The 22,845-nt window shown below is 46.5% G+C and overlaps 1 protein-coding gene across 1 annotated transcript in view; it reads left to right on the top strand.

Moving 5' to 3' along the window:
- TMEM175 (transmembrane protein 175) overlaps window positions 1-21,907 on the top strand; it is a 52,588-nt gene extending 30,681 nt beyond the window's left edge. Inside the window, 6 exon segments of the mRNA XM_038403835.2 lie at window positions 9,041-9,124; window positions 12,690-12,854; window positions 15,278-15,356; window positions 18,481-18,619; window positions 19,496-20,031; window positions 20,034-21,907. Coding sequence (XP_038259763.1) covers window positions 9,041-9,124; window positions 12,690-12,854; window positions 15,278-15,356; window positions 18,481-18,619; window positions 19,496-20,031; window positions 20,034-20,107 — 1,077 coding nt within the window. The 3' untranslated portion in view covers window positions 20,108-21,907.
- Window positions 21,908-22,845: the final 938 nt, after the last annotated feature.

The raw sequence follows: 22,845 nt of genomic DNA, 5'->3' as shown, positions 1-22,845 counted from the left end.
TGGGGCGAGGCGGGCATCAGGAGGCAACGGACGCCATGCTTCCTGGTCATGGTGGGAAAGGGGCGCCGGCCGCTATAGATGGTAGTGGAGGTGGTGGGCAGGAGAGATAACGTAGCGCAGGCGGGGGGGCTGCCGCTACCTGGGTGTACGCCCTGGGGCTGGGGGAGGACACCCGCAGAGCTGGTGGAGGGAACAGCGGGGAGGGACGCCCCAGCCGGCGGTTGGGCCAGGGCATTGGGGGCAGCCCCTGCCATGGAGGGCCTGGTCTTCTTAGCGGGGCCCTTCCCCTTCTTCTTACCCTGGCCCTTCCCGCCGGCTGGGGGGGCTCCCCCCAAATCTGAGGGGGTGAGAGACGTGGCAGCAGTAGAGGTCACCCCCGCTGCCCTTCGCTGCTTGGTGCCCCAGCGGGGGTAATGGGCAGATGGTTCGGGCAGCGGAGCTAGAAGCTGGGTGGGGTGACGGAGGAGCAGGCGGGGGAGGGGCATCTCAGGCTGCTGGAGGGGCCCCACCCGTCTCATCCCCCGCCATCATGAGCAAGGAGGGAAGGAGGGAAACCCGAAGGAGGAGGGGAGAGAGGAGCAGGTTGACCACTCCTCCCGCTAGGCTGCAGGCAAGGGAGGAGGGCGCCAGAAGGGGTGGGCTGGACGGGGGGCAATCTGGGGTTGGGGTCAGTCAACCAACACAAGGTGGAATTCCGGCTCCTCTTGGTGCACTAGGGAGAGGGGGATACACACATTGGGGGGTGCAGTGAAGAGGGTTGAAACTAAAATGGGGAGTGGCACAAGCGCATGGGAGGGGGCATGGGCACACGGAGCGAGGGGCTAAGCAGGCTGGAGTTAGGGCAGGGAAACCAAGGGGCTAGCTTCAGAGGCTGGGGTGGGGCAAACAAACAAAGGATGCAGGAGGAAATGGGCCGGGGCAGGCAAACAAACCGAAGCCAGCAAGGGGGGCTGGGGCAAAAGGGGGGGCAAAGCTACAAGTAGCAAATGGGGCAGATAGTAAAGGGCAAAGCTGTGGGGTGGGCAGTCCAGGGGAGGGCACGTGCACCCATGTGCACTTGCACAAGTCTTTTTAAGCTGGCTGCTGCTTCTGGCCCAAAGGGTGGAAAATAGGGCGTGGCAAGCCAAGCAAGCAGCTGAGTCCAGAGGTAGGAGCTGAGGCAGATGGTATACAGCTGGTGGGGGTGGTGGAGGGGGGCAGCGATGGTGGTAGTAGTGGTGGGGGTTGGGGGGACACACAGATGGATTGGGGGGCAGCTCCACGCTACACCCCCTGTGTCCGTACAAACACAGTCAAGACCCCCACCACAAGAGCACAGTTTTGAAAATTACTCAGTCTTAGCCCCCTCCACGGTGGTCTGCAAAGTCTCTAGGTGCTCCCCCACTGGTAGATGGTCCTCTTCTTCTCCTCCTCGGGCTTCAGCAGCTCCAGGCAGCGGCCTCTGCAGCAGCAGCTCCAGGAACTCCAGGTGGTGGTCCAGGCATGCAGAAATGGACCCTGTCAGGTGTGGTGGTGGTGTCCACACAACAGTGGCTGGGGTCCCTCACTCCTCCTCTCTGGGGAGTGGGCTATCAGCCCTCCCTCCGGGGCTGCAGTTGGAGCAGTAGCAGCATCCGAGAGTGGGGGGTCCAAGCAACCAGGTAGCAGAGAACGGGGAGGGGGTGTCTGGCCCACCCAGGGAGCAGCTGGAGCAGCACGGAGAGCTTAGGGTCTAGCAGCAGCAGGAGTAGCAGCTTCCCACCTCCCTCCAAGCTAGAAGGCTATGGAAGAGTAGTAGTCTTATTGGGATCCAGGAAGTGGGCAGGCGAAGCCCGTCCACTGCTAAAGGATCCCCCCTAGCCTAAAGGGGGGATTCACAGGACCTAGATACCCAAAAAATTCCGATGGACAACTAATAAAATAACAGGGACAGGAGTGTGGTCAAAGGGTCAAAAGAAGGGAACCGGACGGGGACATAGAGCAGAGAACCCCGGACAGCACCCACTGCTCCTCAAAGGCGTCAAGGGAGTCAGAGGATGCTTCCCAGAGGAACTCTGCCCGGATACGTGAACGGACCGAGGATCGGAATAGGCCCCACAGTCACAGGAGATTCCATCGGCCAACCTCCTCACTCTGGTTTTGTAGATGGCCGTTTAGCTAGGGCCAGGAGGAGGTTGACCAGGAGATCCCGTGACTTGTGGGGCCACGGATAGGGAGTGCATACATGAGAAGGTGAGGGGAGAAGTGCAACCAAAAACGTAATAAATATTGTGAGGAGCCGGAATAGGGGCTGCAGCCTGGCACACTCCAAGTATACATGTGCCAGGGTATCCCTCACGGCCGCAAAAGGGGCAGGTGTCCGAGATTGAAGTGAACCGCGCCAAGTACACTGTGCTCATGGCTCCGTGAAGGAGACGCTAACTGACATCCCCAGCGGGCCTTGGGACTAAGGTGCAATATAGGCTGGCCCACCGGGGCTCCTCACCCTCCAAAGGTGCAGGAGGTCCCCGCCATTTTGTATCGAGGCGGGACACAAGGGTGCGGGCGTGAGGGTGTGGAGCACGAGCGTGTAGAGATGTTTTCTTTGCGCGGTTTGAAAGCAGACCGGCGCATCTCGTGCAGCCGGCTTCTAGTGAAGGGGTGAAGGGTCGTTTGGGTCCACGGGGCAGGGGTCCAATTAAAAGGTCCGGCGGGCCTGGGGTAACAGGTGGGCGGGGCATGCCCTTGTGCAGGACCTGGTCGAGATAAACCCGAGCAGCGGGGCGGCATAGCGGCCTTCACCTCCTGAAGTATGCGCCGGGGAGTACAAGGTCTGGAAAGCCCCATGCGCTGAGCGAGCGTCGGGATCCAGCCAGTCTCCCCGATCATAGTCCAGGAGGTCTCCGACTCTTGTGATCTCTGCCAGGACCAACCTCTGGCGCACCGAGCGGGACTCCGCCACCTGCACATGGAGCTGGAGGTTGTGTAGCAGGTGCTCCGCGAGCAGATCTGTCCCCTTGGTGGCCGCCACGGACCTGGTCGTTGTTAAGAGTTTCCAGGTCCGGAGGAGGTCCTGGTAGAAAACCGGCAGCCCGGAGAGGTCTCGCGGAAGACCTCTCGGATGGAGATAAAGGAGCTGCTTGGTCGTATCGGAGGCCTCGGAAGAGGCGCAGGAAGACATGCGCCAGTATGCTCCACCCCGGACTACCTGCACCATAAAGGAGCCTCTGCAGGGTCTGGGGGCGGAGACATGGACCTGAGTGAGCAGACATTTTAGGCCCTGCCCTCCCTCCTCCAGAGGTAGATGGAGAACCCCTACAGGGACCCAGTGCAGTCCTGACCAAAAGAACTCCAGAATCGATATCTGGAGGTTGGCCAGGAAAGCTGGGGCTTGGACCAGGGTGTTGAGCCGGTACCAGAGCATGGACAGGACTAGTTGATTAAGCACTAGCGCTCTCCCTCGAAGGGAGAGGCACCGGAGTAGTCCTGTCCATTTCTGGAGCCGTTCTAATACCCCCGCCCTCTAAATTCTGCCAGTTCTCCGGCGGAGAAGGTAAACGCCCAGATAGAGCAGCGGACCCGTGCTCCACCGGATGGCCTGAAGCGCGGGTGGAAGGGGAGCTCGCCTGCCGCCAGTCCCTACCACCAAGCCAGAGCTCTTGACCCAGTTGACCCCGCGCGGAGGAGGCTGCTGAATAGATGGCCTGGCAAGCCTCCACCCGCACCAAGTCGCCCGGGGTCCTGGACCATGAGGGAGCACGTCATCAGCGTACGCCGACAGGACCAGCCGCAGTGTCCGGCTCCTGCAGCACCAACCCTGTCAACCTCCCGGGCGGACGTGGTCCACCCAGACCAGACCTACACTGTCCCGGGCCGCAGCATCTTCGACAACCTATATCTGGTCTGGACCTATTGGAACTTGGGTGTAGGAATGGTCTGTCGTTCGCCCTCCTGTCCTTAGATCAGGAGAAGGCGTTCGACAGGGTGGATCACGGGTATCTCCTGAGCACTCTGCAAGCGTTTGGCTTTGGACCCAGGTTTGTGAATTTTCTCCAGGTACTGTAGCGCCTCCGCCGAGTGTTTGGTCAGGCTCAACTGGACCCTGACCGAACCGGTCAGCTTCAGGCGAGGAGTACGGCAGGGGTGCCCCCTTCTCAGGCCAGCTGTACTCTCTGGCGAAGGAGGTTGACAGTTTGCTCTCCAGCGATGGGGGGGACTTTAATCAAATCCTCCGGGCCGCCAGGGCCCCCATGGGGAGTGTAAAAGGACCAGGAGGCAGGGCGCCGCGGCCTACCAGCGGGTCTGCTTCTTCCGTGACTCCTTACTTCACCTACGGGGTGGGTCATGGACTGCTGCGCGGAGCGGGGTCCTCCCTCTTTCGTGCAGGTGAGCCGTGCTGGCCTTATTGCTGAAGAAGGGGGACCTCCGCGATTTACAAAATTGGCGTCCCGTCTCACTCCTCAGCACGGACTACAAAGTTGTGGCAAAAGCCATCTCACTGCGGCTTGGGTCCGTGCTGGCGGATGTGTGGTGAACGTGTGCTCCATGTGCAGGTGGCGGAGTCCCGCTCGTGAGTCAGAGGTTGGTCCTGGCAGAGGTCACAAGAGTCAGAGACCTCCTGGACTATGACCAGGAGACTGGCTGGATCCCTGACGCTCGCTCAGCGCATGGGGCTTTCCAGACCTTGTACTCTCCGCACATACTTCAGGAGGTGAAGGCTGCTTAGCCGCCCGCTGCTCGGGTTCATCTCGACAGGGTCCTGCACGAGGGCACACCCCGCCCACCCGCTAGCCAGGCCCGCCGGACCTTTAATTGGACCCCTGCCCCATGGACCCAACCGACCCCTTCACCCCTTCACTGGAAGCCAGCTGCACGAGATGCAGCCGTTCCGCTTTCAAACCGCGCCAAGAAAACATCTCTACACGCTCGTGCTCCACACCCTTCACGCCCTCACCCTCGTGTCCCGCCCCGATACAAAATGGCGGGACCTCCTGCCATCTTTGGAGGGTGAGGAGCCCCGGTGGGCCAGCCTATATTGCACCTTAGTCCCAAGGCCTGCCGGGGATGTCAGTTGGCGGCTCCTTCACGGAGCCGTGAGCACAGGTGTGTACCTGGCGCGCTTCACCTCAATCCCAGACACCTGCCCCTTTTGCGGCATGAGGGATACCCTGGCACATGTATACTTGGAATGTGCCAGGCTGCAGCCCCTATTCCGGCTCCTCACCAATATTTTATTACGTTTTTGGTTGCACTTCTCCCCTCACCTTCTCATTTATGCACTCCCTATCCGTGGCCCCACAAAGTCACGGGATCTCCTGGTCAACCTCCTCCTTGCCCTAGCAAAAACGGCCATCTATAAAACCAGAGTGAGGAGGTTGGTCAATGGAATCTCCTGTGACTGTGGGGCCTATTCCGATCCTCAGTCCGTTCACGTATCCGGGCAGAGTTCCTCTGGGCGGCGTCCTCTGACTCCCTTGACGCCTTTGAGGACCAGTGGGCACTGTCCGGGGTTCTCTGCTCTGTGTCCCCATCCGGTTCCCTTCGTTTGGACCCTTTGACCGCACTCCTGTCCCTGTTATTTCATTAGTTGTCCCCCGGAATTTTTGGGCATCTAGATCCTATGGATCCCCCTTTTAGGCTAGGGGGGATCCTTTAGCTTTGCCCGCCCACTTCCTGGATCCCAATAAGACCAGGGATTTGTTTAGCATGGAGCTAATATATCTATTCCCACTACTTTTCTATAGCCATCTGGCTTTGCCCCCATCACAATATATATATATATCTGTACACCCACACACAAGCTCTATATGTCCTATGTAAATAGTGGTGTCCTCCAGGGGTCTATACTGGGCCTAGTCCTATTTAACATATTCATAAATGATCTGGAAAAAGAGGTAAATAGTGAGGTGCCAGAATTTGCAGATGATATAAAACTACTCAAGATAGTTAAGTCCCAGGCAGACGGCGAAGAGCTACAAAAGGATCTCTCAAAACTGTGTAACTGGGCAACAAAATGGCAGATGAAATTCAGTGTTGATAAATGCAAAGTAATGCAGATTGGAAAACATAATCCCAACAGTACATGTGTAATAATGGGGTCTAAATTAGCTGTTACCACTCAAGAAAGAGATCTTGGAGTCAATGTGGACAGTTCTCTGAAAACATCCACTCACTGTGCAGCGGCAGTCAAAAAAGCAAACAGAATGTTGGGAATCATTAAGAAGGGGATAGATAATAAGACAGAAAATATCATATTGCCTCTATATAAATCCATGGTACACCCACATCTTGAATATTGTGTGCAGATGTGGTCACTCCATCTCAAAAAAGATATATCGGAATTGGAAAAGTTTCGGAAAAGGGAAACAGCAATGATTAGGGGTATGGAACGGCTGCTGAATTAGGAGAGATTAATAAGACTGGGACTCTTCAGCTTGGAAAAGAAATGACTAAGGAGGGATATGATAGAGGTCTATAAAATCATGACTGGTATGGAAAAAGTAAATAAAAAAGTGTTATTTACTCCTTTGCATAACACAAGAACTAGGGGCCACCAAATAAAATTAATAGGCAGCATGTTTAAAACAAACAAACAGGAAGTATTTTTTCACACAACACACAGTCAACCTGTGGAACTCCTTGCCAGAGGATATTGTGAAGGCCAAGACTATAAGAGGATTCAAAAAAGAACTAGATAAATTCATGGAGGATATGTCCATCAATGGCTATTAGCCACGATGGGCAGGGATGGTGTTCCTAGCCTCTGTTTGCCAGAAGCTGGGAGTGGGCGAAAGGGGATGGGGTAATCACTTGATGATTACCTGTTCATTCCCTCTGGGGCATCTGGCATTGGCCACTGTAGGTAGACAGGATACTGGGCTAGATGGACCTTTGGTCTGACCCAGTATGGCTATTATGTTTTTTATGGCTAATTTAGGGTGAACAGCTGGGACCCCTTGCTTATGCTTAGAAAATCAGGGATGGCCAACCTGAGCCTAAGGAGCCAGAATTTACCAGTGAACATTGCCAAAGAGCCACAGTAATATGTCAGTAGCCCCCCCGATCTGCTACCCTCCTCTAGCCTCCAGTGCCTCCCGCCCACGGGCAGCCCCGCCAATCAGCACCTCCCCACGCCTCCCACCTGCTGCAATCAGCTGTTTTGCAGTGCGCAAGAGGCTCTGATGGGGAGGAACGAGGGCATGGCAGGCTTGGGGGAAGGGGCCGTGGCCTTGGGGGAAGGGGTGGAGTGGTGGCAGGACCTGGGGCAGAGCAGGGGGTTGAACAGTGAGTATAGGCACCGACTTCTGCTGGTGCCGGAGGGTGCTTGAGCCCCCTGGCCCCGCCCCCATTCCAATCCCTGGCCCTGCCCCGACTCCGCCTCTGCCTTGCCTCCATTCCAACCCTTCCCAAAGTCCTCCTGCCCCATTCCATCCCCGTAGCTCCCACAGAGTTGGCACCTATGGCAGTGAGTACCCACATCACATTGGAAAGTTAGCATCTGTTGGTCCAGCCTCAGAGTCAGCGCCTATGTAAGGAACCGCATATTAACCTCTGAAGAGCCGCATGTGGCTCCGGAGCGACAGGTTGGCCACCCCTGTTAGAAATGTTTGCCCCTCAGTGTTCAAGCAGCATAGGGATAGCAGTTTCTCTTTAACAGGATTTTTATTCCCTTCCCCCAGTGTTCAGCCTGTGATGGGATATTGGCTTGTGCACCCTCTTCAGGGGAGTGGGGGAAGCAATCAAGGAAATATTTTGTCCACTGATGTTTCACAATGGCTTGTCTGGTGTCTATGGGCCTTCTTTTGTTAAGGAGAAGATGACACCTCGTGTGATAAACTGGTATTTAATACTTGATAACGCTTCTTTTGTGACTGTGGGGTTTACAGTCTTAGCAAATATTTTACAGTGATAGAACAAACACTTAAACATTACCTTGTAACAAGGGATACAGACATTAGAAGTAAGATTAATACATGCAACATCCTACAAGCATTCCATAACATCTAAACGCTGAAACATGTTCTTATAACTCTAATGTTAACACACAGGCGAGCCAGACTGGTTTCCAGCTATGCATTTGTCAGCGTTCGGTGAGGCCCAGTGACCTTGGCATGAGCTGGCACCTGATCTGCCAGCATCACAGAGACCTATTGTGGGAGACAGATTATTCCATAGTTGCTCCCGAGGGGTTGTTACACCTTCCTCTGAAGCCTCTGGTGCTGGCCGCTGTCAGAGACAGGGTACTGGACTCGGTGGGCTCAGGTCTGATGTATTATGGCAGTCCCGAGATTCCGATGATAAGTGCAGTAGAAAATCTCTTAAGGGAATTAATTAGTCTCTTTTCAGTGCAGGGCTTGGGTGATATGCAGTAATTGTGGCTTAGGGCCGCACATTGGATCGTGAGGATAAAAGGAAATATTGAATAACTCCCCATTCACTGAGCACCATTCATCTTGTGCGCTGAACAAGTCCAAGATTCTGTGGCAAAAAGTATTGGATCATGTAACTAAGACTGTGTTATAATGGATACGCACAAGAGGACTGAATTCAGGCTGCACAGGCAGACTCAATTTCTGGCATTTCCTAACTTTGGGAGCTGGATTAGCAATCTCCCCACCCTTCTAATGTAGTATTGGTAACATTGTATATACAGCAGGCTCAGCCTAAAGCAGCTGACATAGCAGTCATGGTGAGGACCGTAGCCACTGAATCCCAGTCTTGCAGTGAGTACGGTGTGGGTGCAGGGATCTGGTCATACAGAGTCAATTGCAGGATTGGAGCCCAAAGCTGGTACGAAGTAGTTCAGGGTTAGTCAGTTGCTTTGGGCCTCTCTCTACCGTTTAACAACTCCTGCAACACCAAATCTATGAACACCCCAATGACCTTGGAAGCCATATATTGCATGAGTAGGGCATACTTGTAGCTTACAGTCAGTGGAGTTATGCCAAGGAGGAATTTGTCTTGTTTGGATTGTTCAAGTTTTAAGGTTAAATGAAAGTAGAACTAGTAAATTCCTCATCTCTGCTGCTCTCCTTTATTACATCTTGAGGAATTATTTAACCTGTTTATATTTTTCTTGTAGTTTTCCTTAATGGCCTCCTTTCCAGGTGTACCTTTTGGTATTTTCATGTTTAGCACTTGTGCTATTGTCATCGGCCTTATCCAGGTATGGGTGTCACTCGTTTACTTTTTCCATTCATTATTAGAGACTAGATTTTATTAGATTGAAGTACAATTAGATTATTAATATAGATCTAGAACATTAGGAAAGCTTCATATAAAATTTTGTGATATTTCTATTATTAGTGTATGTTTTTTGTGATAGTGGAAGATTGGTAACTCAGACAAGTGCCAAATCATGTGGTGACTGTTTTAACTATCCCAAGTCAAACTAGTTATCTTGTAGTATGAAAAAATTAAAGCATTTGAAATGCCAATAAAGACACAGATGCAACCAAATCAGGAAGTTCAAAACCTATTGAATCATGATAAATTTGTTCTAAAAAGGAACTTGAAAAGTAGCAGTTGATGGACTGTATGATGATGATGATGATTTTCCCCCCTTGCTGGAGTTCTGAACGGCTGCTCAATATTTAGTTCTGCGAGCTTTTTAATACAGGTACAAGGGCTCCACCTTATTTTTAACCATTAAGTATAAGGGAACAGCAAATCTTAATGAAATAGTTACCTTTATCGACAGGATTGAAAATTACACTGGTTACAGGACCATGACTTCATGTATTAAGTCCAGGTTTATACTGGACTGTATTGAGGCAATCCTTGTGAGAGACAAGTGACAGATTTAAATCACAATATTTTATGAATCACCAGAACTAGAAATAAGCTCTCTACATACTTGGAAGTATGGGAACTCCAATTCTCTAATAAAATGCACACATTCTAGCCCAGGTAGATTTCAAGAGTGGACTTCACAATCGTCACTATTACTGTACTATATCTTTCCATTTGAACCCCAGTATGATTTTACTTGCAACTCTATTGAACTGCTAAACCTTGAACTAAGTGCTTTATCTTGGCTGAAAGTTTTGAACTCCAGATTTTAAATGATGTATAAAACATTAGCAGCCGTGAGGTTTTTGAGGAGAGGACTTGCTTTCTGAAGGGAAAATGAAACCCCAGTTCAGCGGTGCAGAGAGCCATTGAACTAAAACGCAAACCACTATGATGGAAACCACTTCAAGCCAGGGGGTGCAGCCGAACCTATGCCCCAGTTACTAAAATCTTTGCAAAATGTTTACTCTGTGAAGCCTCTCCATAGTCACACAAATCTTAGTGTGCTAAATTCAACCCAAAGTTTACATCTGCTTCTGCTACTCAGGACTCTGGTAAGTCCAAAGCCCAGTGAGATGAGACTGCAGTGATGCAAGGCAACTGTTACCTCCTTGTCACTGGTGGTGTCAGAGCCAGCACTGCCTGAAAAGTAAGCAGCCCTTGCCACTGAGTGGGTGTGGCTAGAAGATGCATTGATTAGTGAACTCCCTCCTAGCGATTTATTAGTGGAAAATCAAATCAGTCCTCGCCAGGCAAAAACACCAAGTGGGAGAAGCTGGCAGTTCTGTCCTCCCTCGGAATGAGTTTCCCCTGGAGAGTAGGTGACTATAGGCACAGGGAGATGTAATTTACACATCCTATTATCTAGATGGCTGACTGTAGTCCCGTATCTCTTACCTCTGCAATGGCTCCCTTTCAGCGGACCTGAGACTGAGTTCTATGCTGCTAGATTGTCAGGCATTTTTAACATCTATACCAGCCTCTGAACTTATTTACTCAAGGAGCCTCACTCATGGAGCAGGATCCCCATTATGCTAGGTGCAGTGCACACACAGAACAAAAATGTCATATGGGGTGTAGTGGTGGGGGGAGAATACAAAATCTCTGCATAACTACGTGTTATAACTAGGTACAACAACGAGTCTGGCAGAGGCTGAAAAAAACCCAGCCTTCTGACTCACAGTCCCTCTCAAACCACTAGCCCTCTCCCTGATCTAGTAAGTGCAATAGCTCATGGCCTGCCATGGCTAGGAACCAGTTACAATGGTTTCTGGTCCTGAAAGCGTTTCTAAGCACCTGATCCTGCAGTAGTTATCTGAAGAAGAAAAATGGATTCCTGACTTCACACAACATTTCCAGCCTCCGTTGGCATGAAGAGCATGGAAAGCATTGGCACAGCTTGGCCAGCCTATTCATTTTCACTGTTTGTTTGTTTGCCAAACCAGATGCTTTCTTCCATACATGCAGAAAGGGTAGCTCAGTGGTTTGAGCATTTGCCATTTAGTGATCTGGGGCAAAATAAGGGACAGTATTTGGTCCTGCTGTGAAGGCAGGAGAGTGGACTCAATGACCTTTCAAATGACCAACTCAGTGGTCCCTTCCAGTTAAGAAGTTTTACTTTATTTTTATTTTTTTGCAGGGATGGGGGGAGGGATAGCTCAGTGGTTTGAGCATTGGCCTGCTAAACCCAGGGTTGTGAGTTCAATCCTTGAGGCGGCCATTTAGGGATCTGGGGCAAAAATTGGGGATTGGTCCTGCTTTGAGCACGGGGTTGGACTAGATGATCTCCTGAGGTCCCTTCCAACCCTGATTTCTATGAAATCCATTGTTGGGTGAAATCTTGCCATTTGCACAAGCAAACAGATTTCAATTAGTAGAAATGATTAAATTATTCTCTCCTGATAAAATTGTAAATTTTTATTTATCCCCCCAGAAATACTGTCTGAAAGATCTCGTCACTTTCTTACCAAAGTGGGGCCTGGGCCAGCGGGAGTGGTCAATGAAACGTTCATGTGTGTGTGTTTAAATGATTTGGTGAACAGGAAATAGATTCATTAGATTGAAAGTTGGGAGGCAGGGACCATGCTTTTGTTTTGAGTTTGTACAGCACCTAGCACAGTGGAGTCCTAAGCACAATCAGTCCTAGGCACTGTCAGTGGAAAAGTTCAGAGACTGGTTTAGATACATATCTGAAGTTCAATTATTTACCCTTTGGCCGACCTCTTCAGACCTTCAAAAATCCCTTTCCTCTCTATAGGTCCCACTTTCCCCTGACCTGCAGCATGTGTTTTCTTCTGGGGGAATGCCTGGCTGCCTGCTAGTTGCTCTGGTGGGTCTTCTTGCACTTCAGAATAATAAGGACCAGGGTCTTGCTTATCTGTGCAGAGGTGGTGATGTACACGTCCTCCATTAGTGCACCTTAACGTGCATGGTGGAGATGTCTTCACTGCAGCTGGCAGTGAGCCTCTCAGCCCAGGTAGACAGACTCCCACTAGCTCCGTTAAGTTAGCACACCAGAAATAGCAGTGTGGATATTGGGGCACAGGCAGCAGCTCAGACTAACCACCCAAGTCCAAGTCCTCCTGACTCCTGGGTCTCAGCTCAGGTGGCTATCCTGAGCCGCAGCCCGTGCCACAGTGTCCATGCTGATAGTGCACTGGCTTCAGCAGAGCTAGAGCAAGTCTGTCTAGCCAGGCTGGGAGGCTTGGTCCCAGCAGCCATGCAGATGTACCCTTAGTGTTACGCAGTGCCAGAGCCTCTGAGATTCCCCTCTCCATTCCTGTCAGATCAGCCCTTCTCAGGAGAGCAGAGAGCAGCAGTTAGCATGCTCTGGGGCTTGTTGTATTAGAGGTTTTCTATTGGTTGGATCCCAATTTAAAATTACAGCTTTGACTTGTCTAAATATTCACTGTAAATCAATAATTTTCTCCTCTCTGCAGGCAGTGATAGTAGCCTATGGCTTCTATCATCCCTACTTGCTGAATCATCAGATACAGATGTCTGAAAACCAGGCCTTCTACAAACAACATATCTTACAGATCATTCTAAGAGGACCAGTCCTCTGCTTTTTAGCCGCCATCTTCTCCTTTTTCTTTATTCCAATGGTAAGTTCTTTAAACAACGATCATTCTAAAAATCACATTGTACTGGTTGAAAGTGTGACCTGACAAACTTCATCAGTCACATTCAGTATTCTGCCTAATAAACACTAATTATCATACACAACCTGTAACCTGGTATAATTCAGCAGTTTAAACACCATCACTGAGCAGATCTAAAGCACGTCTGCACAAAATGCTAGATATTGTAAAACGGGACACTCTGACACCAGCTGATGAGTAGATTAGATAGTGGTTCTCGTCCCCTCCCGTATCATTACAGCTGAAAAGACAGTTGCGTCATGACGCCCATCTAGGTGGCAACTCCCTAGGTCTGACTGAAACTCCTCAGGTTGGGAACCCATAGACTCAGTGATCTAAAATCTTTCCCAGGTCAAATTTCTGTGCCACAGAATTTCCAGAACACTGATTTGTTTCTCGGTTACCTGCCATCACGTGGCTTAATCTGAAACACATGCCATGAAGGCTTTTAGATCACAGGAAGCAGTACGATGATGTGTCATGGACATCAGAAAAATGCTCTGCTGCTATCCTTGTCTATTTATTTTAGCTTCTCAGGTCTGGACACACTCTTATAATGCCTCTTCAGAGGAAGATCTTTCAGGCTAACAGTAACTTTAAGGCAGCAGATTGCTGATCATAAACAGGTGGAACAAAATTAATGTGTGAGGGTAGGTAAAATAAACATCAGATTACATAAGAAACAGGCTAAAAAGCCTGACAAATGTAGTTCCTGTCATGGACACTGCACAAGAACAGCTAGAATCAGTAGATCAGTCTTGATCAGCTAATGATCAGACTTGCCATCCCAAAACAAACTCCTCTGGCTGAGTCCCAGGCCCTCACAGCCAACTCCTGTTCCATCTTCATTAAATGGAAACCAGTGACCAGCTCAGCTCCCTCCAGCTCTCAGTGTCCACAGACAGAGTCCTCTAAAAAAAGTCTCTTATGGAGCTGCTCCTAAGATACCCTGCTTCTGCTTGATGCCCCTTCAGGCTTGTACTGCTTTCATTTGACTTTTACTTGAGACTATTCCACAGACTGCATCAACCTTTTGATATATTCACAGGGTTGAGATGATTCATCTTGAACTACAAAGCCAAAGTGTGCAAAAACTTGACAGCTTAATTTAAAATAAGCACAACCTGTTTTCCCTTTCTCTGACACCCCCCCCTGCCCTCCCCCCACAATTTCCACTATACACAATCCAGAATGAGTCCTTCACCAGTTTACTCCTCTGCAAGGGGCTAACCCACATCCTGTGCTCTTTTAGGTACTATTTGGAGGACTGAAGTAATGCTTGTGCTAGTTGTCATGCTGTCTGGAATGACTCACATCTGTGAGTGCCTACCTCAGGGCAAAAAAACAGGAGACACAGCCCAAAGTGGTGGTGTGTTCTATAATTAGATTTCACCAAGACAGTGACAAATGTGAACTGGATAACTATAGGTTTCAGAGTAGCAGCCGTGTTAGTCTGTATCGGCAAAAAGAAAAGGAGTACTTGTGGCACCTTAGAGACTAACAAATTTATTTGAGCATAAGCTTTCGTGAGCTACAGTGAATTGGATAACTATACTAATCTTACCATGGAGTCACAGACAGTGCCCTTAGGCCAGGGGATAGTCAATAGGTGGACTGGGGGCCAAATCCAGACCGCCAGATGCTTTGAATGGACCGCAAAATATTTTATTTACTTATTATTATCATTGTTATTATTTTTGAATGATTTTCTCTGGAGTCTGGATCTTGACTATATCTTGACCAAGAAATTTGGACGTTGACCAAAAAGAATTGATTACCCCTGCTAGACTCTCCAGTCTATCTTACCACCCAGACAAACTGAACTTTGTGATAAAAGGTCACTCATATCACACCACAGCAGGTTGCTCCCAGTGCCAAGGGATCAGTCACTTACCGCAGATCAGTTGGTACTTTGGATCTTACCCAAAGACAACACTGGTAGCCAATTCTCTAGTAAACTAAGCAAAGGTTTATTAGCTAAGAAAAGGAAATGAGAGTTGTTGAAAGATTAAAGCAGGTAAATATATGCACAGGTAAGTCATAGTTTGTAAATCTAAATAGTGGAGGAGGCAAATATTAGAGTGTGCTCATAATATTCAAGATGAAGATTAGTCTTGAGAAACTCCGTGTAAGCTACTGACATTGTAGTGTTCATGTATTTATTGGATAAATGTGTTAATGTAGTGATTGTTCAGTTCAATCACTGTCATAAAATGTATACTTTCTACTACAGCCAGGATATTTCAATGCTGCAAGTTCACGAGTTGCATGTTAAATTAACATGTTCATGAAGGATAAAAAGAATAATTTATTTTAACTTAAAACAAAATATTTGTATTTATCTTGTAATAACTGAAAACTAAAACTGTTTTCATTTTTTTCTATAGTCTTATGTTCTGCTTGGGCTTGTTATCTTTCTTCCACACATCACTCAGTTAATTATTTGGTGTAAAAACAAGACTGTTGGTAAGTAACAGTATCCATAAGGAGTGCATTTAATTTTAGATACTCTACTATATTGTTAAGTTGATATATTAAAATATGATGTATTTCACATCCCCTTTCGTGTCACAAATTTGAATGAAGCTGTTTTAAAAGATCTAAGATGCAGTAGAATCCACAACAAGCTTGTTAGTAATTCTAGTTCCACTGTTTCTATTAGGGGCACACCAATAAACTTTTAGTTCTGTCCTTCCATTCTACCTCTTTCTGGGAACCTTTCTCCTGGCTGTACCTAATTTGAGCTATACCTGAAGAAGACACACACATCAAGCTTCTCCTCTAACCCTTTTGGAAAGGAGCATAGTAACTGAATAATTTCAGAAGTGAGATCTCTGTCTGATCACTGGCTCTGGCCCCAGTAGTAGTATCTTCCTCCTCCCCAATTCATATTTAAAAAATATCACAGAATCTGTTGTGTATAGAACAGCTACAAACAAAGTATTCCAGAGGGCAGTGTCAACTACTTGGAGAGAAGAAACATTGGCGATAGACAAGTACTCTATTCTTTTTAGTGAGCTGTAGCTCATGAAAGCTTATGCTCAAATAAATTTGTTAGTCCCTAATTACTAATGTACTCCTTTTTGTGAATACAGACTAACACGGCTGCTATCCTGAAACATGTTTATTATGGTTGTGCCTAAGGAGCATCCAAGAATGGGGCCCTATTGTGGTAGGCCCTCATAGGGTAGTACATGGTCACTTCCTTAAAGTGTCTGTAATAGTTATAGACCAGACAGACACAGGTGCAGGAAGGGGTATAACACACAGCAGAGTGAGCAATGTGAGAGTAACTAATGGCATGCTATTTCACTACTTTGTATGTGTGTGAGAGAGAGAGAATTAGGAGGGGATCAGCTAAGAGGGAAGGGAAGAATGGTGGAGGGGGACAGGGCAGGGGCGAAGAGGGTAAGAGGGCTGGATGTGGAGTTAAGCCAAGGTGAAGAGACTGGGGGACAGCGTATTGGAACACAGGATTGTCATACAGAGCGAGATCGTTGTTTCACAAATGCTGGGGTTTTGCCTCTGCCGGTTGCCAACACCTAATGCTTCAGAGGAAGCAAAAGGTTTTCCATAATGAACTGTGAGTGGGGCGAGGGCAGATATTTTTCTTTCACTGGCAGCAATCCTTTAATGCCTTGAAGGATGAGATTTGCTTACCCTTATTCTTAATACACCCCTCTGTTGTCCTTTCAGTTCCCCACCCCGTCCTTGGTTGGGGTGTGCTCGTCTAAGGCTCTAAGGTCCCTGTTCCCCTCCCAGAGCTGGCTACTGAGCACAGAGTCCAATCATGCCAAAAGATCTTGCTGTTTCAGAGAGGTGGGGATCAGAGTAGCTTTCCTGCAAGATTTAGGCTGGGATTTTAAAGACATTTATCTCCCATTGAATCTCAGTGAGATTTGGGCACCTAATTAGTTTAGGCCACTTTGAAAATCCAGCTTTATTGCATATTTTTCACTAGCTATATCCCTCAATTTATATGGTTACCCTCTTTCTTTCTCATATCAAAATGACATAATAAAACACTTAATACAACTATAAAGACTAAGGAAAAAGAAGACATTGTTTGTATGCACTTTTTCTTTATGGCATTATGATAACTTTTGTTGTGTGCAGTATGATGCTTGACATATCACTGCAGTAGAAGCAGATGGTTGGTCTTGAGAGGGACTATAAAGATATGAGATGTTGGTGTTTGACTCATTTAGCTTTCAAATATGAGTTTTCCTTTGATTCCTGGAAATGCCTGATTACTTCTCTGAATCTGGAAGTGTTTTTGATATAGATAGCTGTCATAAATATAAAGGGAAGGCTAACCACCTTTAAAACCCTCCTGGCCAGAGGAAAAACCCTTTCACCTGTAAAGGGTTAAGAAGCTAAAGATAACCTCGCTAGCACCTGACCAAAATGACCAATGACGAGACAAGATAATTTCAAAGCTTTGGGGGAACAAAGGGTTCTCTCTGTCTATGTGTTGCTTTTGCTGGGACCAGAGCAGGAATGCAGGTCAGAACTCCTGTAACGAGTTAATAAGCAATCTAGTTAGATATGCGTTAGATTCTGTTTGATTAAATGGCTGATAAAATAAGTTGTGCTGAGTGGAATGTATATTCCTGTTTTTGTGTCTTTTTGTAACTTAAGGTTTTGCCTAGAGGGATTCTCTATGTTTTGAATCTGATTATCCTGTAAGGTATTACCACCCTGATTTTACAGAGTTGATTCTTTTACTTTTTCTTCAATTAAAATTCTTATTTAAGAACCTGATTGCTTTTTCATTGTTCTTAAGATCCAAGGGTCTGTGTTCACCTATGCAAATTGGTGAGGATTTTTATCACGCCTTCCCCAGGAAAGGGGGTGTAGGGCTTGGGGGGATTTTGGAGGGAAAGATGTTTCCAAGTCGGCTCTTTCCCAGTTATATTTGTTAGACGCTTGGTGGTGGCAGCAATAAAGTCCAGGGACAAAAGGTAAAATAGTTTGTACCTGGGGGAAGTTTTAACCTAAGCTGGTAAAAATAAGCTTAGGGGGTTTTTCATGCAGGTCCGTTCATCTGTACCCTAGAGTTCAGAGCGGGGAAGGAACCTTGACAGTAGCTCTTCTGTATTTAGTGCACCTAGGACCATCTAATTTGGAGTAGCACTAGAGCTCTATCTTCTAAAGACAGAGAAAGGGCTAATAAAAAATGACTAATTGAAGTCTTCCACTCAGACTGGAGCCCCAAGATCCATTAGAGATTCCTGAGCTGTAACAGGGTTTCTGTCTTGTGACTTATCAAAATATTAAACTAAAACACTAACACTGAGTCATTGTTCACCTTGTACCTACAGTGTGTGAGATGCTTCTAAGACAAGTCCCGTGCCCTGAAGGCCTTCTTATTGAAACAGGCAACTTAAGCCACAGGAAAGGGATGGCTGCAATGGAAAGCAGCATGATTGAATTGTCAGATTGAGCAGTGCCTTGTTACTTCTATAAGTATGAGATTTGAGAGAGCAGGGGCATCAGACTAGACCGTTGAAGTTCTAGTGTAATGCTTGTTGTTGAATGTTTTGATATATACAGAATACAAAATAAACTCCTGAACTATGGTTGGCAGGTCCAGAAGAGGAGGAGGAGCGTCATCGCTTAGAGACCTTCACTTTTTACCTCAATGAACCTTTGAGTAAGGAACGAGTGGAGGCGTTCAGTGATGGCGTGTATGCTATTGTAGCAACCCTGCTCATTTTGGATATATGGTAAGGTTTTGTGCTGAATGACACACCCTGAGTGGTCTGATATAAATGTAATGGTAATAATAATACCTACCTCTTACATAGCATTTTTCATCAGTATATCTCAAAGGCTTTCCAGTCTGGAATATATTTATCCTCTTGGCTCCCCTGTGACATAGCACAGGGCTGTTATCCCCATTGTACAGATGGGAACTGAGGCTAATGATTTGCTCACAGTCATGCAGGTTGTCTGTGGCAAAGCAGGGAATTGAACTGGGGTCTTCCAAGTCCTCATGGGGCTGCATGTGGGTACATATATTGTCAGGTGTTGAAAGAGAATGGACTTATTTTATTTTGACTTATACAAACAATTGCACCAATCCTCTTATCCTAGTTACCCTAATGTAAACAAATCATACAACCAAACTATTAACAAAGAACTCTTCTCGCCTCTCCATGTGTGAATCAATAAACCCTACCCCTCTTTAATGCAATTATACCAGGCGTCACATACTCCATTCTCAGAAGTTTGGAAAAGACGATCTAGCCACATATTTAGAAAGTCAGATGCTGGCTCTGTTAAGTAAAGGATTAGGAAGTTGAATTCTGTTCTGGTTCTTATTCATCAACAGAAATGATAATGAAGCTCTGCTGGAGAACTTTGGTCATTGATATTACATGATCCATGAAGCTTTCAGATCCTAGGATGAATTTGCAGAGCAGTCAATTATAAGAATTGCTTTTTAATTTGTAAACTGGGGGATCACTGAAGCACAATAAGCCTGGAAGCCTATGATACTATTCATAGTTACTCTCCACAGTGGAAGTACATGCTTACTATTCTCAGATTGTACCATTATACCACTAATATGCCAACTAAAATAACTTTTTTCTCAACAGTGAGGACAATGTCCCTGATTCCAAAGAAGTTAAAGACAGATTCCATGACCGCCTCATTGAAGCTTTAAGTGAATATGGACCAAATTTCCTCGCATACTTCGCCTCCTTTGTAACAACTGGTCTTCTCTGGTTTGTCCACCACTCGCTCTTTCTTTACATAACAAAAACAACTCGATTTATGGGACTGCTCAACACATTTTCATTGGCTTTCATTGGAGGGCTTCCTCTCGCTTACCAGCTGACCAGTGAATTTGCAGAGAAGTCTCACAATGAAATCGAAGCTATTCAGGTCAGCTGTGTAATCACTTTCTTTGCCAGCATCTCTCAGTTTGCAATATGGATTACAGCTCTGTTCCATGAAAGGGAAACCTTGCATCCTTTGGCTAGGTATGGCGGCAAGGAACATGCTTTTATGTTTGCTAAGCTTGCTCTCTACCCTTGTGTCAGCCTTGGGGCCTTCTTTCTAACCTGTTTGTTAAGTAAGTTCAGCACAGCGATTTTTCACATCATGCAGATTGTAGTCCCATTTGCTTTCCTGCCTTGCGTATCCTTGTCAGGATTTCTTTGGCAATTATGAAGTCATGTTGTCTCTCTCCAGACGGAAGAATGTAGTGTTAGATGAAGAGGAAACATGTTTGTCTCCTGCTGAAACACTCTCATAGATTTCCATGCAGCGCATGTGAAATTGTAACATTATTTCTAATTCTAACTTGTGTTGTTCTAACATAGTGGATGACTGGTCTATACTAAAGTCTACATTGGCCATAACTGGGGCATCTTTAATGTTTAGCTAAAGGATTTCATGTTCCTTTCTTTAGAAATATAAGTATTTCTATTGCTTGGGTGAGTGAAGGAGCCAAAGAACAGCATGATCTCCCTCCTTAACAGACTACCCACGAGGAAAAAAATACTGCTTGAAGCATTACTGCAGTGATAATGTACTAGAAGCACATCAGAAGATAAGCAGCATTAACCTGTTGCTCTGACATACATTTGAAAGTCAGTAACATGGCAACCACCAGCAAAATGGTTGGAAGCTGATTGTGCTGCTATTGAAGGCGGAGGGAGGGGGCTGGAAATTGTGAAGGAGACTCCCTCTCGGCATCCAGGTGGGGGAATCCTCAAAAAACCTTTGTCCTACCCATGTAGAATGCTAACCTCCCTTGGCCCTTCCGCAAAGTCACCAATCCTGTGGCTGCACTTCAAAAGTTGCTCGTCTTTTAGGTTGCTGTGCTGAGCATGTGCAGGCTGGAGGGAAATGTGTGGCCCATACTCAATATTTCCAGACTACCCTAACACAAACACAAATTCATTAAGTCAATCATATGTTATTGTTCCTAAAAAAGTATTTCTTAACATGACAGGATTCATGTGAATAGTTATTTCAGGGTGTGAACCAGCCATATTCACTTCCTCCTGGGAAGAATGTTAAGAGCTTTGGGACCTGAAGTAGCTTTGTCTTCACTTCTGAAACAAAGCTGCCAGCCAGAGATAAAAGAAGTTTCTGCACTTCTCTCCATTATCCTATTAGCCCCCAGGGGAAACTCCCTGACAACAATCTGCAGCTGGAAACATGATTTAGGGGACACTGGGAGCACGTGGCTGCTATTCTTAACCTAATTCCTCAGTATGTGAGGGAGTTGACTCTTTCCCTATCTAGAGGCTGCCCAGGGAGTTAATATAACTCCCGTAGGCTGCACAGCTCTAGGAGAGAACAAAGGGAACTGACCCAGCAGGAGGCATTACAGTGCCTAGGTGGAAGGGAACTCCTTTCTGTTAGTTCCCCCACCTTCTTCTATGTGTGGAACTAAGTTGTTACTTTGGGCCATGTGCTGCAGGTACACCTTTCCCCTGAAGAAATCTGCAGGCTACATATTTCTCTTGGATAGAGTCATTAGCTTGCCTTGTGTAATGTCTGTACCTGATACTTCTGCTCTATTTAAAACTATGTGAGGAATCATGTTTACTCTTAAAACACTATAGCAAATAAGTAGAATAAATCTTATTGAAACCGCTTTAAAAAGATAGTCCAGTTCAAATTGCCTTGAAAGCACTTCTCCTTTTAGTATAGTGCATTTTAGTACCAGAATGTAGCAGTTGGTATTATGCACCCTATTCTGCAGGGTTGTGTCTTCAGGAATATCAGTTTGTTGTGGATTTTTGTTTGGGGTTTTTTGTACCTGGTGTAAGGTGAATGGCTTACAGTGGGGTTGTGTATTATGTTGCATATTGCTGTTCGGTGTGAGATCTGCTAAAAGCAGGTTTGGTTCTGTTTGGTTTTAATGCTGCTATGCAATTGATATTTTCCATATTTGTAATAATTACAGATCAGTTAAAAATCAAAGCATCTAATGTATTTCTGTTCAGATTAAATCAAACCTGATTATTACAATTAAAACAATGTATTGGGAATATGTTTTTATTGTCTTGAAAAATATTATTTTTCCATCTTTAACTTGAGCATCTTTGGACTGGAGTCTTAATTCATGTAATGGGATAAATCTACTTAGAACACTGATGTGTTTTGGCCAGAGGGTGAATCTGTAGGCTGCTTTTTATATTCCTTCAACCATTCTTTTCCCCCTTCAGCCAACTATCTCTAGTCACCAATGATGTTAAATGAATTTGAGCCATGTACTCCTACATGTTTGTGAACTCATGGACTTAAGTGAGAAGTCTACTTATGCATTAGAGGAAGAGTTTGGTCTAAAAAGATGAGAAAACAGGGCATACAAACCTGGTCTAATGCAAAAAATATTTGTGTTCAGTAAAGCTTTGATGCTAACATCATCACTAAATTTGAAAAAAGAAAAGGAATACTTGTGGCACCTTAGAGACTAACAAATTTATTTGAGCATAAGCTTTTGTGAGCTACAGCTCACTTCCACTGAATGCATCCAATGAAGTGAGCTGTAGCTCACGAAAGCTTATGCTCAAATAAATGTGTTAGTCTCTAAGGTTCCACAAGTCCTCCTTTTCTTTTTGTGAATACGACTAACACGGCTGCTACTCTGAAACCTGTCACTAAATTTGAAGAAATCTTGACTCTCGGGTGAGGCTAGATTTAGTAGTTTAAAGATAAAATGGTTTAGACTCATAGGTTCATAGACTTTAAGGCCCGAAAGGACCATCATGATCATCTAGTCGGACCTCCTGTACATTGCAGGCAACAGAACTGCACCCACCCACTCCTGTTATAGACCCCTAACCTCTGGCTGTTATTGAAGATTAGTATGAAAAATAAGCAGTTGCACTCCAATGCAGCATGTCATACAAACAGTTTTTGTTCCTGCTCTGAAAGAGCGGTGAATTAAACTAGATAAACTCACTGCTGCACATAATCATGTTGA

Source organism: Dermochelys coriacea, chromosome 5, assembly GCF_009764565.3.
Source record: "Dermochelys coriacea isolate rDerCor1 chromosome 5, rDerCor1.pri.v4, whole genome shotgun sequence".
NCBI lineage: Eukaryota > Metazoa > Chordata > Testudines > Dermochelyidae > Dermochelys > Dermochelys coriacea.
The sequence above is the reverse complement of the archived record's forward strand: the minus strand, read 5'-3'. Positions and strand labels throughout refer to the sequence as shown.